This window comes from Symphalangus syndactylus, chromosome 10, assembly GCF_028878055.3.
Source record: "Symphalangus syndactylus isolate Jambi chromosome 10, NHGRI_mSymSyn1-v2.1_pri, whole genome shotgun sequence".
In the NCBI taxonomy this organism is placed as follows: domain Eukaryota; kingdom Metazoa; phylum Chordata; class Mammalia; order Primates; family Hylobatidae; genus Symphalangus; species Symphalangus syndactylus.
In genome coordinates, this window is record NC_072432.2 from 108,946,675 (window position 1) to 108,966,565 (window position 19,891).

Here is a 19,891-nt window from a genome sequence, read left to right on the forward strand (position 1 = left end):
CACGGCAGACATTCAATGGATGTGTGACAGGGATTCATTTAAAGTCTTGATTTCAAGTCTGATTCTAAAAAGCCTGTGTTTTTTTTTGTTTTGTTTTGAGACAGGGTCTTGCTCTGTTGCCCCAGCTGGAGTGCAGTGGCGTGATCATAGCTTACTGCAGCCTTGACCTTCTGGGCTTAAGTGATCCTCCCACCTCAGCCTCCTGAGTAGCAGGGACCAGAAGTACACGTCACCATGCCCAGCTAATTTTTCTTTTAATTTTTGTAGTGATGAGGGTCTCGCTATGCTATCCAGGCTGGTCTCAAAATTCCTGGCCTCAAATCATCCTCCTACCTTGGTCTCTCAAAGTGCTAGGATTACAGGCATGAGCCACTGCGCCCAGCCAAGCCTGTGTTCTTAATCACAGTTCAGTGCTCCACATCAACTACAAAGACGGCTAGCAACTTGAGTCAGTGCTTGAATATTCTGATTTCTCAAATTAAACTGACTATACCCACCCCATAATGTGCCATAGCTAAAAAAGAAGTAATTCTTTTAGCAAAGAAATACGTAACTGAGCCCTGCTTGAATATCACCACATACCAGGCACTGTCCTAGCTGTACAAAAGTAAGACTGAAGATTTGTCAGACTGAGGTTGTCTTTTTTTTTTTTTTTTTTTTTTTGAGACAGAGTCTCACTCTGTCACCCGGCTGGCAATCTCAGCTCACTGCAACCACCGCCTCCCTGGGTTCAAGTGATTCTCCTGTCTCAGTCTCCCGAGTAGCTGGGATTACAGGCGCACATCACCATGCCCCAGCTAATTTTTGTATTTTTAGTAGAGACGGGGTTTCACCATGTTGGCCAGGATGCTCTCGATCTCTTGACCTTGTGATCCGCCCGCCTCGGCCTCCCAAAGTGCTGGGATTACAGGCATGAGCCACTGTGCCCAGCCCCAAGTTGCCTTCTTTATACGGTCTAATAAAAGGGCTTTCCAGAAAAGTCTTTTCAAAATCCAACATGGCAACAGAACATATATTATTTACACTGGATTAAATGCTGAGCAGGACATAAAGAAAGAAACTCCAAAGGACTATAATGCCATTTCTTGTAGAAAATGTCAGAAAGTAGCAACAAGAGATAAACTTGCTCTGGGCCTCACTGATCTCTTTATAATGAATCTGTGTAGAAATTTGACTACTTAAGCTTGACTATCTCAAAGATTAAAGTGACTGTAGGTCACGGAACTCTACTGTTTTAGGATTACATCTAACTTTGTTCCTCAATACCAGGTCAATGAAAATTATGCTACTGAAAGAATGAACTCTGAGGAACCATACATTATATATAGAAGACAATATAAAAAGAAGAGTTTAGCCAGTTGCGGTGGCTCACACCTATAATCCCAGCACTTTGAGGAGGCTGAGGTGGAAGGATCATTTGAACAGGAGTTTGGGACCAGCCTGAGCAACATAGTGAGATCTCATCTCTGCCCAAAATAAATAAACAAACAAACAAACAAATAAATAAGCTGGACCTGGTGGCACGTGCCTGTGGTCCCAGCTATGCAGGAGGCTGAGGTGGAAGGATCACTTGAGTCTAGGAGGTACAGGCTGCAGTGAGCTGGGATTGCACCACTGCACCCCAGCCTGGGTGACAGAATGAGATTGTATCTCTAAATAAATAAAAAAATAATAATAAATGAGGATGGGCATGGTCACTCACACCTATAATCTCAGCACTTTGGCAGGCCAACACAGGAGGATTACTTGGAGTTTGAGACTAGCCTGGACAACAGTGAGACCTTGTCTCTACAAAAAAATAAAGAATTAGTTGGGAATGGTGGTGTGCACCTATAGTCCTAGCTACTCAGAAGGCTGAGGGAGGGAGGCTCACTTTAGCTCAGGAGTTCAAGACTGCAGTGAGCCGTGATTGTGCCACTATAGTCCAGCCTGGATGACAGAGTGAGACACTGTCTGAAAAACAATAGCAAAAATAAATAAAAAATAAAAATGAAAAGACAAGAGAATAAATGGGAGCCATGATGATTTGCCACAGGGCTTTTCCCCCCATGATATCCTTGTATGGGAATGAGAAGAAGCCCAAATGTCCAGTATGAACAAAATTAGGAATCAAGGCCAGTTTCCTTAAGCCTCAGATCAATATGTTTTCACTGTACCAAGTTGTCCCAAATGGGAGAGTTTCGAGTAAGAAATTAAAGTAACTTCTGAAAACCTCCTAGAGATAGATATGAAATGCAAAAGTGGTGGTATAATCATATTTCATTGAGCCTAATTACTAAATTATTTCAATTTTTAGTTTAAAAACACTATTTAGTATACCTATGGCATAGCAGCACTTATTCATAATAGCCAAGAGACGGAAGTAACCCAGCATCTATTGTCAGATGAATGGATAAAGAAAAATGTGCTATATACATAACAATAGATTATTATTCAGCTTAAAAATAAGGAAATTCAGCCACATGCTACAACATGGATGAAACCTGCTAGATGAAATAAGCCAGTCACACAACACACAAAAATACTGTTATGATTCCACTTAAATGAGGTATCTAGGTTAGTCAAATTCATAGGAACAGAAGGTAGGCTAGTATTACCAGGGACTGGGGAAAGGAGAAATAGGGAGATGTTTAATGGGTATAGAGTTTTAGTTTTAATCTTTACAAGATAAAAAGGTTCTGGAAATTGGTTGTATAGTAATGTAAATATAACACTGGTGAACTGTACAATTAGAAATGGTTAAGAAGGTACGTTTTATGTTTTCTTTTTTCTACCATTACCACCATATACACATACAAAATCTCTGACAAAAAATAGTAATGGGGGGAGGAGAGAGAGAGAAAGAGAGAGACAGAGACCGACCCACTAATCAATGTATAGCACATTGTTAACTTGCAAGCACAAAAAGAGAAACTTGCCAAATTGAAGGGTGGGGAGAATACAAACGAGAAATTTCTAATGAAACAACATCATTAAACTGATAACTAAGTCCTAAAGACTGCAGGGCTTTTGGGAGTCTTTAATATGCTACTAGTTGAATCTCCACAAGGGGGAAATAGTCTGGCACCTAGAAAGTGCTCAAGAAATGACAGTGAAATTATTATAATGAGAATGATGCTGCTGCTGCTGCTAATGCTGCTCCATCTTCATTTCTTTTCATCAATAGTAAAATGGCTATTTCTTCCATGCTGGCTTTGCCTTTTCAGACTTACTTACTATCCATGTCTGGAAGAGGTGATGGTGTTTCCAAGGACTCAAAGGGCAAAGAAATAGAAAGCTTCAAGAATGCTTTCTTAGTTATTTAGAACATGATAGGAAGTATCAGTGCGGAGAAATAGCAGAAAATTTAATGTATATATGTCAGTGTTAAAATACACGCAAGGAGAATATTAAGATAAAAAATAATAGTACATATGAAAAGAAACAATCAAATGAATAACTGAACTTGTAGTGTTCCACATTAAATTAAGGATACATCCTTATAAGCATTTTACTAAAAATCAGGGATCTCACAAACACCTGGTGACAGTACCCTGGTCTCCTGATTCTCAAAGTACCCCCTTCCCTACAACTCTAACATGCTTTGTCTCAAAAATAAATTCTTTCAGTACAGAAAGCTAGATTAGGATCTACCTGAAATTTAAGGTAATAAATTCTCATTTGACTTAAAAAATTGTCACATTCTTCCCTAACCTTCTCCATTTAGTGACTGACACTGAAAAAAAATTTAGAGGAATCTTAAAGTGGAAGGGACATAACAGACAATGTAGCCAAATCCTATAGCATGAGCAACGGAAGGACTAGGGAACACACAACCAGTTAGCACCCCAAGATCACAAAGTAAGCAAAAAATTGTAGAAATACCACAGAATGTGTGTGTATACCATCTGCTTAGCCAACTTATAAGGCATTCCACTAGGGCAGCACATTTTAAAATTCACCATCACAGGCATATTCTCCATATTTTCTCCCTTTCTCTCCCCAGAAGGCCCTGGGGGAAGCCTAAGGATCATTGTCTGTCCTTTTTTTTTTTTTCTAAAGCAAGAAACAGAAAAAACAAAAACAAAAACCCAGGACATTAAATAATTCTCTGAATTAAAGAAAGTTCTCAAAGTTTTAATTCCATGATAACTATTACATGGATAACTATTACCAAAAGTTTATGGTACTAGTTTGAGTCAACACAAATAGGTATTAGATATTTTCAGTAAACCAGCAGCTATCAAGTTGGCTATGAAGGCAGTACTCACAGCCAAGTGTAAAGGGCTTATTGTTGCTCTATTATCTGAATCACTCAGCATGTCTGTTCCTGAGGTTTCCATTAACTGAAAAAGAAGAGGCATTTTAAATGTGAGAAGGACATACTACAGCAATTATTTTCTCCCACCCTCCCAGTTCAAATCCACTTTAAACTATTATTTGGCAACTCAGCAAACTTATAAAACATGATTATTATGAAAGTATACTAAGGACCACAGACTAAGAGCTTTGAAGACAGGCTATAAGAGTTTGGGGGAAATGCTACTTAATTGCCACCAAGTAAACATCTTCCTTCCCTCTGTACACGTGATTTTGGTCACCGTCTTTGCGCCTAATATGTAAAAACACTTTCAGCTCTAATGACAGCAAATAGATAAACATAATTGGTAGGAGGGAATTGACCAATACTAATTGGTGGGAGGGAACTGACTAATACTTACAACATCTAGAGGAGTTTCGCTTGCAATCTGAAATAAAAGTCAAAACAAAAATATTTAGCTTGGGAAGTATTCATCTATATTAAGTCTCAACTTACACAGGGCTTTGCTAACTTTTACCCTAAACCTGTGCTTCCTTTGGCTCCAAAAAATTAGGTGTTTTGAATAAACAATTTTATATCACAATAGACATCAAATCTACATACATAGGTCTAAAATTTTGGTGTGAAGATCCGTAACATAGGAAAATAGTTATTTTTGTAGCAGGGCTCTAAGTGCTATATTAAATTGTCAACCTCCCTTTTCTTCTTTTATATCTGCTCTCGTTGAATTTTATTTCCCCTGGAAGGGAAGCAAAGTTTAATGTAATTTATAAGGTTAAGTCTAAATAAGAGCATCTTTAACGTAAAATATCTGTTACACACATGAATATCTTTTCCTTGACTTTCCTTCTGGTTTGGTAAATTTGGGTGAATGGTGGTATTCTATTCCAGAATCAGACCACAGTAGAAATAAAAACTTCCTTTGCAGAAGTGGAGCCTCCCTTGTTAGGAGGGGTTGTGAAATAAATGTGCCTTTTGGAATTCCCTAAATATATGGGGGAGATATTCCTTTCACAGGGACTTTAATTTCTCACAAAAGACACAGTTACAGTTTTTTAGAAACTTATGAGGAATATTTATTTAAAGGGGCAGGAGAAGTAAATACTGTAGACATGAACATGGAACATGGGGTAATCAGTAGCCCTCTTCAGAGATCTAATTTTCTCCTTTTTTAAAAGGAAAAGAGAATGAGATGTCTCTTACTAAAGCAAGTATGAATTTAAGAGGTATATAAATTCTGAAAATGTTAAAAAACAAAATGGAATTTGTTCCTTGATCCATTTATTCTCATTTTTGTTACATTATTAGACTATAAACTCACATTAGGTCTTTCACAAGAATTCAGGAATCTTACCAGCTGAAGACATAGACGGTGACCATAAGCAGCGGAATAATGAACTGCATTGTATCCTTGCTTATCACGGATCCCTGGATTTGCATCGTTTCTTAATAAGTATTCCAGGCACCTACATATAACAACAACAACATACTGAAAATCCTAAATCCTGCATATTAACCAATGATAAAAAGAGACTGAAATAAAAAACTGACAATTTTTCTTATACTTGAGTAATATAAAAATCATAAATGTATTACACTATAAAAATCTGTCATTTAAATGACACTGACTAAAGTATCATAAATGTAAATGAAACATTCATGAGAATCTTCTTGATTCAAAGTGGATACCTCAAAAGTCTGTCAGACAGCTTTTTTTTTTCTTTTATATGTGAAGGCTCTCTTTTACACAGTATCTATCTATACCACCACCTATTCTACTAAACAATGTTGGATAGGATTAAACACAGAATGAGTAAATTTTTCATCATGAAGCTCAAGGAAGGATGTTAAACAAAAGAAAACAAAACCCCAAGAAACCAACGTCAGAACTCAATGAATCTGAATTAGAGGACTAAGAAGAGGTATATAAACAGAGTAAAGTGGTAAGAAGGTATCCATAAGAGATATTTCATTTCTGTGATATTAAAATATGAGGAAAATAATTTTAAAAAACACTATATGTAAAACCACTATGGAAAACTGTATGGAGATTCCTTAAGGAACGAAAAGTAACACTACCATTTGATCCAGCAATCTCATTACTGAGTATCTACCCAGAGGAAAAGAAGTCATTATTTGAAAAAGGCACTTGCACATGCATGTTTATAGCAGTACAATTCACAATTGCAAAAATATGAAACAAGTCTATTTAGGCTATCAACCAACGACTGTGTAAAGAAAATGTGGTATACATACACCATGGAATACTATTCAGACATAGAAAGGAACAAAATAATAGCATTCGCAGCAACCTGGAGTTGGAGATCATTATTCTAAGTGAAGTAATTCAGGGATGGAAAACGAATATTGTATGTTCTCACTCATAAGTGGGAGCTATGAGGAGACGCGAAGGCACAAAAATGATAGAATGGACTTTGGGGACTCGGGGAAGTTCCCAAATTGTACCCAATATGTAGTCTTTTATCCATCATATTTTACTCCATGTGAGGGATAAAAGACTACACATTGGATACAGTGTACATTGCTCAGGTGACCAGTGCACCAAAATCTCAGAAATCATCAATAAAGAACTTATCTATGTAATCAAAAACCACCTGCTCCCCAATAACTATTGAAATAAAATAAAAATAAATTTAATCGTGTTTTTTTTGGGCATTGGTTCTGTTTATGTGATGGACTACGTTTATTGATTTGCGTATGTTGAACCAGCCTTGCACCCCAGGGATGAAGCCAAGTTGATCGTGGTGGGTAGGCTTTTTGATATGCTGCTGGATTCAGTTTGCCAGTATTTTATTGAGGATTTTCGCATCAATGTTCATCAGGGATACTGGCCTAAAATTCTCAAGGCTTTGGTATCAGGATGATGTTGGCCTCATAAAATGACTTAGGGAGGATTCCCTCTTTTTCTATTGTTTGGAATAGTTTCAGAAGGAATGGTACCAGCTCCTCTTTGTACCTCTGGTAGAATTTGGCTGTGAATCCATCTGGTCCTGGACTTTTGTTTGGTAGGCTATTCATTATTGCCTCAATTTCAGAACCTGTTATTGGTCTATTCAGAGATTCAACTTCTTCCTGGTTTAGTCTTGGGAGGGTGTATATGTCCAGGAATTTATTCCTTTCTTCTAGATTTTCTAGTTTATTTGCGTAGAGGTGTTTATAGTATTCTCTGATTGTAGTTTGTATTTCTGTGAGATCGGTGGTGATATTCCCTTTATGTGTCTATTTGATTCTTCTCTCTTTTCTTCTTCATTAGTATTGCTAGCGGTCTGTCTGATTATGTCAACAGATGCAGAAAAGGCCTTCGACAAAATTCAACAGCACTTCATGCTAAAAACTCTCAATAAACTAGGTATTGATGGAATGTATCTCAAAATATAAGAGCTAGTTATGACAAACCCACAGCCAATATCATACTCAATGGGCAAAAACTAGAAGCATTCCCTTTGAAAATTGGCATAAGACAAGGATGCCCTCTTTTACCACTCCTATTCAACATAGTGTTGGAAGTTCTGGACAGGGAAATCAGGCAAGAGAAAGAAAGAAAGGGTATTCAGTTAGGAAAAGAGGAAGTCAAATTGTCTCTGTTTGCAGATGACATGAATGTATATTTAGAAAACCCCATTGTCTCAGCCCAAAATCTCCTTAAGCTGATAAGCAACTTCAGCAAAGTCTCAGGATACAAAATCAGTGTGCAAAAATCACAACCATTCTTATACACCAATAACAGACAAACAGCCAAATCATGAGTGAACTCCAATTCACAATTGCTACAAAGAGAATAAAATACCTAGGAATCCAACTTACAAGGGATGTGAAGGACCTCTTCAGGCAGAACTACAAACCACTGCTCAATGAAATAAAAGAGGACATAAACAAATGGAAGAGGCCGGGCGTGGTGGCTCACGCCTGTAATCGCAGCACTTTTGGAGGCCGAGGTGGGTGGAACACGAGGTCAGGAGATTGAGACCATCCTGGCTAACACAGTGAAACCCCATCTCTACTAAAAATACAAAAAATTAGCCGGGTGAGGTGGCGGGTGCCTGTAGTCCCAGCTACTCGGGAGGCTGAGACAGGAGAATGGCGTGAACCCCGGGGGGGCGGAGCCTGCAGTGAGCCGAGAATGCGCCACTGCACTCCAGCCTGGGCAACAGCGAGACTCCGTCTCAAAAAAAAAAAAAAACAACAAATGGAAGAACATTCCATGCTCACGGACAGGAAGAATCAATATTGTGAAAATGGCCATACTGCCCAAGGTAATTTATAGATTCAATGCTATCCCCATCAAGCTACCAATGACTTTCTTCACAGAATTGGAAAAAACTAAAGTTCATATGGAACCAAAAAAGAGCCCACATTGCCAAGACAATCCTAAGCCAAAAGAACAAAGCTGGAGGCATCACGCTACCTGACTTCAAACTATACTACAAGGCTACAGTAACCAAAACAGCATGGTACTGGTACCAAAACAGATATATAGAACAATGGAACAGAACAGAGGCCTCAGAAATAACACCACACATCTACAACCATCTGATTTTTGACAAACCTGACAAAAACTAGCAATGGGGAAAGGATTCCTTATTTAATAAATGGTGCTGGGAAAACTGGCTAGCCATATGTAGAAAGCTGAAACTGGATCCCTTCCTTACACTATATACAAAAATTAACTCAAGATGGATTAAAGACTTAAATGTTAGACCTAAAACCATAAAAACCCTATTAGAAAACCTAGGGAATACCATTCAGGGCATAGGCATGGGCAAAGACTTCATGACTAAAACACCGAAAGCAATGGCAACAGAAGCCAAAATAGACAAATGGGATCTAATTAAACTAAAGAGCTTCTGCACAGCAAAATAAACTATTATCAGAGTGAAAAGGCAATCTATGGAATGGGAGAAAATTTTTGCAATCTACTCATCTGACAAAGGGCTAATATCCAGAACCTACAAAGAACTTAAATTCACATGAAAAAAACAACCCCATGAAAAAGTGGGCAAAGGATATGAACAGACACTTCTCAAAAGAAGACATTTATGCAGCCAACAGACATACAAAAAAATGCTCATCATCACTGGTCATCAGAGAAATGCAAATCAAAACCACAATGAGACACTATCTCATGCCAGTTAGAATGGCCATCATTAAAAAGTCAGGAAACAACAGATGCTGGAAAGGATGTGGAGAAATAGGCATGCTTTTACACTGTCAGTGGGAGTGTAAATTAGTTCAACCATTGTGGAAGACAGTGCGGTAGGCATGCTTTTACACTGTCAGTGGGAGTGTAAATTAGTTCAACCATTGTGGAAGACAGTGCGGTGATTCCTCAAGGATCTAGAACTAGAAATACCATTTGACCCAGCCATCCCATTACTAGGTATATACCCAAAGGATTATAAATCATGCTGCTATAAAGACACATGCACACGTATGTTTACTGCGCCACTATTTGCAATAGCAAAGACTTGGAACCAACCCAAATGTCCATCAATGATAGACTGGATTAAGAAAATGTGGCACATATACACCATGGAATACCATACAGCCATAAAAAAGGATGAGATCAAGTCCTTTGCAGGGACACGGATGAAGCTGGAAACCATCATTCTCAGCAAACTATCACAAGATCAGAAAACCAAACACTGCATGTTCTCACTCATACATGGGAGTTGAACAATGAGAACACATGGAGGGGAATGTCACACACACAACTCTCACTCTTAAGTGGAAGTTGAAGAATGAGAACATGTGGACACAGGGAGGGGAACATCACACACCGGGGCGTGTTGAGGGTGGGGTGCTCGGGGAAGGATAGCATTAGGAGAAATACCTAATGTAAATGATGAGTTGATGGGTGCAGCAAACCAACATGGCACATGTATACCTATGTGACAAACCGGCACGTTGTGCACATGTACCCTAGAACTTAAAAGTATGATGACAAAGAAAAATTAATTAAAAAACACTATATAAGGCCGGGCGCGGTAGCTCACGCCTGTAATCCCAGCACTTTGAGAGGCTGAGGCGGGCAGATCACGAGGTCAAGAGATCAAGACCATCCTGGCCAACATGGTGAAATCTTGTCTCTACCAAAAATACAAAAATTAGCTGGGCGTGGTGGTGGGCGCCTGTAGTCCCAGATACTCGGGAGGCTGAGCCAGGAGAATTGCTTGAACTCGGGAGGTGGAGGTTGCAGTGAACAGAGATCGTGCCACTGCACTCCAGCCTGGCGACAGACTGAGACTGGAAAAGAAACACAACAGTATATAGGCCATAATTTATAATTTTAATACATTTTATTACAGCAGAAAAAAAAAGCACTGAAATAGCACTGGTACCAGTGATCTTGGGCCATAAAGGTGAAATAGCCTCTGTTTATTCATTTGATACATGGAGAAGCTAGCTAAATAATCTAAAGTCTATTCATGTTCAAATTCCAAGTCTATAATTATTCAGTGATAATTTGGTTTGGTATTCAAATATGTCTACCCAAATATTAAACTACCTGGGGAAAAAATTCTTTAATCAAATACTCCTTGTTAAAAGTTTCCAAAATCACACTGAAGTCATATAAAAACAAATGAAAAGAAATTCTAAAGCAATGTAACTGATCTTTCAGTAACTCTCACTCACAAATATATGACAGCCATTATTTCAATGCTAACACATTTCTTTAAATGCTGAATTTCTTAAAATGCTTTAGATCTCTTAGAAATTACTTTCAGAATCTTCATTGTAATATCTTCAATGGCAGCAAATATTCATCCTTAAATGTGCAATTTTGGTATTTATGCACAGCTAAAATTCTTTGGAGTCAAGCATAATAAAAAAAGAAGATTAAGCTGGGTGCAGTGGCTCATGCCTGTAATCCCAGCACTTTGGGAAGCGGAGGCAGGAGGATCATCTGAGGTCGGGAGTTTGAGACGTGCTTGACCAACATGGAGAAACCCCATCTCTACTAAAAATACAAAATTAGCCAGGCATGGTGGTGCACGCTTGTAATCCCAGCTACTTGGGAGGCTGAGGCAGGAGAATCACTTGAACCTGGGAGGCGGAGATTGCACCATTGCACTCCAGCCTGGGCAACAAGATCGAAACTCCGTCTCAAAAAAAAAAAAAAAGCTTAAAGTGGGTATCACTATGATAAAAAAAAATTAAATAAAACTCACGTCTGGCTCTAAAGTAGTAAGACTGGTGTTTAGTTTTGTTTCACAAACTAGTTCTGAGGACATGTCAGGAAAAGGAAGTGTTTCAGTCAGTGTGTAAACTCTGTACACAGCCTTCCTTGGTGCCGAATTCAGAGGACAGTGCTCACTGGGATGTAGAAAAAGGCTGCAAGTCTGTAGGAACACTTTACAGGCAAAAACATTTTACCCAAGGGCATTTAAAAAAAAATCTTTAATCAAGTTCTCTAGATGTTAGTGATAAAACAGAAATGGTTCTTCCTTACTGAGACCTGAATACAAGACTTATTCTAATACAATTTCCCATCGCTTCTCGGCCTTTTGGCTAAGATCAAGTGTCTAATACAATTTCTTTTATTGGCATACCTTTCAGATTTTGCTAAACAATATAAATTTTCATGATTACTCTGGGTAAGCATTATCTCCAACAAATGAAAAAGATTACTGACACTAAGTTAAACGACTTTTCCCAAATCCTTTTGGCTAGAATACAGCAAACCATTGTTCTATGTTCCCACAAAGCTTTGGAACAGTGGTTAATCAGTTACAGTGATAAGTTAACTAGGGTGCTTATAAAATACTGAATCACAAAATTGCTTGATCTTGAAAATGTGGACTTCATTAAAGGGTGGGGGCAAGAGAGTCTGTCTACTCTTTTTTCTGTTTGTATATTAACACACATTCATTTTACAAAACTCAGACAATTAAGAAATGAAGATTCTCTATAATCTGTCCTCTGAAATAAAATATATACACAAAATCTGAAAAAATATTTAAGGCTAAACAATATTCTGTTACAATTTTTTCCTCAATGTTAGGCAAATTAAATGTCTTCATCCCCACTAACCACATAGGTTAAAATCGGAATGCATTTCAAACTATTTAAATTTCTCCTACTCTTACCCTATCACTCATGAACCCTACCATTTTGAGTTCTGATGCAAGTTCAGACTAATTCAAATTCATGTGTCCCATGGCTGGTCAGAGCCCTGGGTAAGGACCACTCAGCCAGGAAAACAGACGTGGTATTGTCACCCCAAGAGGCCCTCCCTCCTCTCTAATCTTCCCATCATGGCATACAACAGTTCTTACCACCCCCCACCACCCCACCCCTGGCCCAAAAAATCAGTTTTAAAAAATACAACTAACCTTTATAGGAAGATTAGGATATGTCAGAACTGTTCCAAACAATTCATATATACTAAACCATTTTAAACCCTACATAGTAGTGACAGAGTTTAGACTATTATCTCCACTTCACAGATGAAATAGGCACAGAGAGGTTAAGTAATCTGCTGAAGGTCCCACAGTAACAGGCAGAGCTAGTATCAAACACTGTTCTTACATATATATACACAATAAGCTTAACAAGGTTGTTGAATGTAAGTCACATACAAAAGGCAAATATATCTTCTATATACCAACACAAAAAAATTTAAAGATTTTGGTAATAAAAAATATCAGATACATAGGAATAAATCTCAGCATTATAAAACCTCTACACACAAAAAACTGCATGATCCCATTTTTATGAAGTTTGAAAACAGACAAAAATAAACTGCCATAAGAAGTCAAAATGCAGCCCCATTTCCTAAGAGTGTTGCTATGGTCTAAATGTTTATGTCCCCCCACACCCATTCACATGGTGAAATTCCAACCTCAAGGTGATGTTATTAGGAGATGGGGCCTTTAGGGGGTGATTAGGTCAAGAGGGCAGAGCCCTCCCTCATGAATGGGATTAATGTCCTTATAAATAAGGCCCCAAAGAGCTCTCACTCCTTCTACCATGTGAGGATATGGCAAGAGTATGCCCTCAAAGAGGAAGTGGGCCTTCTCCAGACACTGAATCTGCCAGTGCCTTGATATTCTTGACTTCTCAGCTTCCAGAACTGTGAGAAATAAAATTTCTGTTGTTTATAAGCCACCTAGCTTTTGGTATTTTGTTATACCAGTCCAAACAGACTAAGAGAATTGTTATTGCGAAGTTACGATGTTGCTGAAACAAATATCTAAAATGTAGAAGAGGTTTTGGAACTGAGTAATGGATGGAGGATGGAAGAGTTATGAGGTGTGGGCTAGAGATAACCACCCATAAGATATTTTTAAAAAGTATATATGATATAGAAAAGGCTTTATAACATATACCAGGACTTCAACTTTGATTAAGGCTGTGAGGGACATAAAATGATCTACATACACATACAGCAATATAACTGTTGATGGTGGTTATCTCAGGATAGCTGGTATGAGGGGAATTTCTTCCTTATTAGCAGGAAAAACAGCCCTCAACCTTTCCTTCTCTTATATACATACTACACACAGGTGTGGAGAAGACCCACATGACATCCTGTTCAAAGATAGCCCTATATGTCTCTGCAACAGGCAAATATAATTTTATTAATATTTCACATATTTAATATGTTTATTGTGATAGCAACCATATATTTGTTTGCCGGATTCTTACATGATGTAAAATAAAGACACTTCAGAGGACTTGCTGAATGACTACCAAGTACGCAGGCATGAGGACAACGGGGGTGACAAGCAGAATGACTAGAATGAGTCAGGGAAGATTTCATGTATTTTTCCAATTATTTACTCAAAGTGAGGACGAAGGGATATAAGGCAGAGCAGAATTATAATTACTGTATGTCGGTCCTGAACAGCAGAAAACCAATGTCAGATTGTTAAAAATTCTAAAGTATAAACAACAACTTTTCCTGGGGAGCTTTAAAGGTAGAAACTGTGATGCTGACGGGGGATTAAAAAAAAAAAACTATTTAAAAAACAAATAAGCAAATGTACATTACTGAACAATAGCAATTGGAAGCTCTGAGGAATTTGTCTTTTCTTTTAGAAAATGTTTCATTGTTGCTTTGGCAGAATGAATTATGCCTGATTCTCTTATTACTCAAGCTATTCCTGGGAATACAATTACAACTGGGTACAATTGTACCCAATTTAAGAAAAATATTTTTTACAATTTAAGAATAATAAATCCTTTAATGCCACTGTTTAAGCCTCCAAAACAATCACTTATTAAAAGGATGCCTCTGGTATCCCAGAATAATTACTGTGGCTTATATTTTCCACAAGGCTCCCATGGAACAAATCATTGAATCAATAAATGATGGCACACGACAGGCTCTCTGGGATTTTGATACTTAATAAAGATAGGAAACAGAGGCTCCCATTAACAGTGCTAGATTATGCACAGTCTCATTTAGTTTTCCCAGCAACTCTAACAGGGAGGTTTCATTTTCCTTTTACAAACAAAGAATATTTTGGCTTAGCAATTACTTGCTCATGCTCACATGGGTACAGTATGGAAACTCCAAGATTTAAATTGGGTCTTTCTGATCCCAAGGCTCATGTTCTTTTCAGTACATCAGGCTGTTTAGTGTACATACTGAGGATTAAATATTTAAATAATAAAAGTCACTGCTTACTTGCTCTAAACAGTTTATATTCAGTGAGAAAACTAGTGATTTTAGTACTAGTACCCTTCTATAGGAAAAGTAGATTGGCTTACAATGAAACCACAAATCTCCAACACTATCAGTTGAATTATATGTTATTCCTTTGTGGTTTTGTGTGTGTATGTGTGTGTGTGTGTGTGTGTGAATTAAGGTTGAGTGCATTTGTCTAAGGGCAGAAGGATCAAAGTGTAATCTTTTTTTGAGGGGAAGGAAGGTGGGAGACAATCTCTCAGTGGAATCTGGATCATACTGAGCTGTACCCAATAACCAGTCTGTGAAAGTAATGGTAAAGGACTACAGATGGTGATAACAGGTATAACTTATTTTAAGCAAATCTATAAATCAAACCATGAAATTATAAAACTGATAAATTAGGGATAAGCTACTTATCCAAGTTTACCAAAGTATTTTCTGACTTACAGTCTTTATCATAGATTTTATTTAAATAGTTGCTATCTAAAAACATACTTTATATTCTTGCAAATAAAATACACATTACTACTGCCTTTAAGATTAGAATTTTAGGCTGGGCACAGTGGCTCACTCCTGTAATCCCAGCATTTTGGAAGGCCAAGGTGAGCGGATCACTTAGGTCAGGAGTTTGAGACCAGCCTGGCCAACATGGTGAATCTGTCTCTACTAAAACTACAATAATTAGCCAGGCATGGTGGCAGGCACCTGTAGTCCCAGCTACTCGGGAGGCTGAGGCAGGGGAATTGCTTGTGAACCTGGGAGGTGGAAGTTGCAGTGAGCTGAGACTGCAACACTGCACTCCACCCTGGGCGACAAAGCAAGATTCCATCTCAAAACAAAACAAAACAACAAACAACAAAAAACCCCACAAAAACAAACAAAAAAACCCCCTAGAATTTTTTGTGTGATTCTGAAATATATATATATATCTATATATATATATTTTTTTATCGTACTTTGTTCTAGGGTACATGTGCACAACATGCAGATTTGGTACATATGTATACATGTGCCATGTTGGTGTGCTGCACCCATTAACTCGTCATTTACATTAGGTATATCTCCTAATGCTATCCTTCCCTCTTACCCCCAACCCCATGACAGGCCCCGGTGTGTGATGTTCCCCTTCCTGTGTCCAAGTGTTCTTATTGTTCAATTCCCACCTATGAGTGAGAACATGTGGTGTTTGGTTTTTTGTTCTTGCGACAGTTTGCTCAGAATGATGCTTTCCAGCTTCATCCATGTCCCTACAAAGGACATAAACTCATCCTTTTTTATGGCTGCATAGTATTCCATGGTGTATATGTGCCACATTTTCTTAATCCAGTCTATCACTGATGGACATTTGGGTTGGTTCCAAGTCTTTGCTATTGTGAATAGTGCCGCAATAAACATACGTGTGCATGTGTCTTTAAAGCAGCATGATTTATAATCCTTTGGGTATATACCCAGTAATGGGATGGCTGGGTCAAATGGTATTTCTAGTTCTAGATCCTTGAGGAATCGCCACGCTGTCTTCCACAATGGTTGAACTAGTTTACAGTCTCACCAACAGTATAAAAGTGTTCCTATTTCTCCACATCCTCTCCAGCACTTGTTGTTTCCTGACTTTTTAATGATGGCCATTCTAACTGGTGTGAGATGGTATCTCACTGTGGTTTTGATTTGCATTTCTCTGATGGCCAGTGATGATGAGCATTTTTTTATGTGTCTGTTGGCTGCATAAATGTCTTCTTTTGAGAAGTGTCTGTTCATATCCTTTGCCCACTTTTTAATGGGGTTGTTTGAAAAACCCCTAGAATTTTAGCCACAATCCAACATAAAAAAGTTACTTATAAAAATGGTTTTGAAATTAAAGAGTTTATACTAAATTAACATTTGTGAAGAATCAAATTATGCTTCTTATTTTGAGGGTGAAAAGTAAATGTTAAAAACTGAATAAATAATTCTGTTATATGAAGTACATTTTATAACATCTTTCCCCAGAAACCATTACTTATTTCTGCCAATGGTATTTTTACTTTTCACTGACCCACACCATGGGGAATGACCAGACACTGAAAATCTTTTCTGTTTTCAATGAGTTTATTTTCGTGCAAGAAGAAAAAAAATATGTATCAAGGTATTATAGATAGGTCTGATAACTTTAGGTGAATATTATTATACTTATGAAAGTTTATGCATTATTTATTCTTGTTTTCACTTATTCTTGGCCAACATTTACTTATTCTGTCATCTAATTTACCTATTTAAGCAACATGTAGTACCTACTATGTGCCAGATTCTGCCAGTTCAATTACTACCTTTTGGACACCAATTTACAAGGGTTCCTTGCAAATCTGAACTGTCTACCTCTGAAGGATACCTGTATTCCAATCTCTACCCAATCTTCTGATGACATCACTCATATATCTCCTCTCTCCCTTTCCCCATGATATAGTCATGGCTGTAGCCTCTGAGAAGTCAGGTGGAAAAAAACATAAAAGTGACATTAAGATGCTCTTTGGCAGGCAGGACAAGAAGGGACCTTTATCTTTCTTCCACAAGATCAGCTAGTAAGGCTGGTGCTGAGAATACGTAGTAATAACTATGATTTATCAGTAACTATGAAACCAATTTATTTCCCAAAATAGACTTAGGGCAAAGATAATCAACAAAAAATACAAAGAGGAAATACAAATTTGCAACAAAAACATCCATATGGAAGACGCCAGTTTATAGAAATATTGATCCTCCACTCACTCCTATGGTACTTACTTGCCATCTGTGTCTGATGTAGCTGCATAGTGCAGGGGTGTGCAGCCTCTTTCATCAAGGTCATTCACACTTGCTCCTGATCCCACAAGAGCAAACAGGCACTGGTAATTGCAGTTGGCAGCAGCGTAGTGCAGTGGAGATCTTTTGGGTCCAAGTTAATACAAGAAAGATAAAAGCCAGAGACGTAACTAGTAAACAAAAGCATAGTTGACTCTTACTCCTCCCAGTTACAAATACTTTATTTACAGTGAGACTTAGACTATCATATACTAAGTCTTGCGGAGGACTGAACATAAAACTAGAAGAAGAAAGCAAGGTGGTAGAGAACCTTTAAGTATATGAAATAAGATGAAAATGCAGTTATTTCATTGCCTCCAGGCAGTAGCAGCAATCCCAGTCCCAGTCCTTTGACTGACTTTCAAATAATCTTCATATTCTGCTCAGAAATGTGAAAACTTTCATTTTAGGAAAGTTTCCCCTACATTAATAAAAATGTTCCACAATACGGAGGTAGCAATTTCTATTCATGTCTCAGAAGAGGAACAAAAGGTAAGAGGAAAAAATAGAAGAAACTTTAAAAAAATGCAATTAACCCTGAATTACTTTCAACTCTCTAAACTCAAAATATTTTTCAGAAGCCCTCTCTGTTATTTGTAGTATAGAATGCCTGAAGTACTAAAAATTAATATAAACTGGATTAAATTATAATTATAAAAGCAAATTAGCTATAAAAATATTGCATTCCAAAGCCAAACAAAGTGATTTTTTTATTTTTGTGGGTCATTAGTTCTTTCCATTAAGGAGGCTTATGAGAGCAATCTGTTCTTCAAAATAATTATGGTGTCAAATAGTTTTTATTTTCTTCTATTCATTTCTGATTTCCTACCATGCATAATTCTTTTTACTTCTCTTCTGCACTGGTTCTATCACATGCATTGACATATATTCACACATTTTCTTCTGACATACACCCTTCCCTCTCATACACTTTGCTATGTATAATTCTCAAACTGTTGACACACATAGTTTTGCTTATACTGTCATCTCTTTCAAACCAATTCCAACTGCTTTCAATTCTTTCCTGTATAGTTCTAATGCACTCTGTGTCAATTCCTACTCTAAGCAACTTAACAGTCGTTTTAAATACTGCTACTGCAAATGCTCAACAATGAGGCCTGCTGAATGACTACAAAGACTGTCATTTCACAGCTGCCTTCCTGTTGTGAAATACTTGGTGGGATGTGTGGATATATGTGTGTCTGAGATTTATATAGAAGAGGAGAAAGAAAAATTACACATATATATTTATAACCTATTTCCTCCCTCTTACTACTGCTCTGGAACAAGATACGGGCAGTAGAATCCCTCACAAAGAAATGACTTGGAGAAAGGAGAACTATATCATTATTTTCTAGGTATTGTGAGTTTCTTGAAAAAACAGTTCTATGGGGCTTTACATTTCCATAGTCATAATTATTGAAGGGGGGGAAGTGCCATCAAGTACAGAGGCATTTATAAGGCCAAGGCTGTGGTTGGTAGGCTATGGCTGTGGTAGGGACTCAAGAAGAAAACTGTGGGTGAGAACGAATATTTGGAAGTTACTGACTTTAGCTGGGACTCTCAATGAATCATGATCACAATGTACAAGATGCTAAATTGTTCAGTTAATTTTCAGAAGCCAGTTAGAAGGTCAATCAAGTTAGTAAGTAAAAATAAGCTCCATAAAGAAACTGTATCATACCCTACCTCCCAAATTTGTCCTTTTTATTAAAGTCTGCACCAGTATTCAGCAGAAGGTTTAGGCACTCCAAATTCCTATTGAGAGAAAATAGTTAGAAAACTTAATTGACAGTGATTTTATAATGAAATTGGTAGGTTTAAAGGAGCATGAAAGCATGTTTTTATATGAAGATAAATGTGACAAAAATGACATGATTTACGTTCTATGAAGAATAAAACATTAAAATTCATCTTATCTAGAATTTAGAAAGTTATATACTTACATATTGGCACACTGAGGAAATAACACACGATTCACGTTGTCATTGTTTAAAAGGAAGACCACATTTGCAAAAGAGATTCTGAGCAGGCTTTAGGAAACAACTTGCTTATAGGTTTTTTTTTGTTGTTGTTTCTTAAAACAGAGCCTCACTCTATAGTTCAGGCTAGAGTCCAGT

The 19,891-nt window shown here is 37.6% G+C and overlaps 1 protein-coding gene across 13 annotated transcripts in view; it reads right to left on the reverse strand.

The window, feature by feature from the left end:
- ANKRD28 (ankyrin repeat domain 28) overlaps positions 1-19,891 on the reverse strand; it is a 205,222-nt gene that overhangs the window by 23,194 nt on the left and 162,137 nt on the right. For all 13 annotated transcript variants that reach the window (XR_008660509.2, XR_010113920.1, XM_055295488.2 and 10 more), the window contains 5 exons: positions 19,461-19,529; positions 17,715-17,855; positions 5,655-5,766; positions 4,701-4,727; positions 4,251-4,325 (listed from right to left, as the gene is read on the reverse strand). Coding sequence is in view for 11 of the 13 variants with exons in the window: in XM_055295488.2 (XP_055151463.1) it covers positions 4,251-4,325; positions 4,701-4,727; positions 5,655-5,766; positions 17,715-17,855; positions 19,461-19,529 (424 nt within the window). In the remaining 2 variants the exon portion in view is untranslated. The remainder of the gene's footprint in view (positions 1-4,250; positions 4,326-4,700; positions 4,728-5,654; positions 5,767-17,714; positions 17,856-19,460; positions 19,530-19,891) is intronic.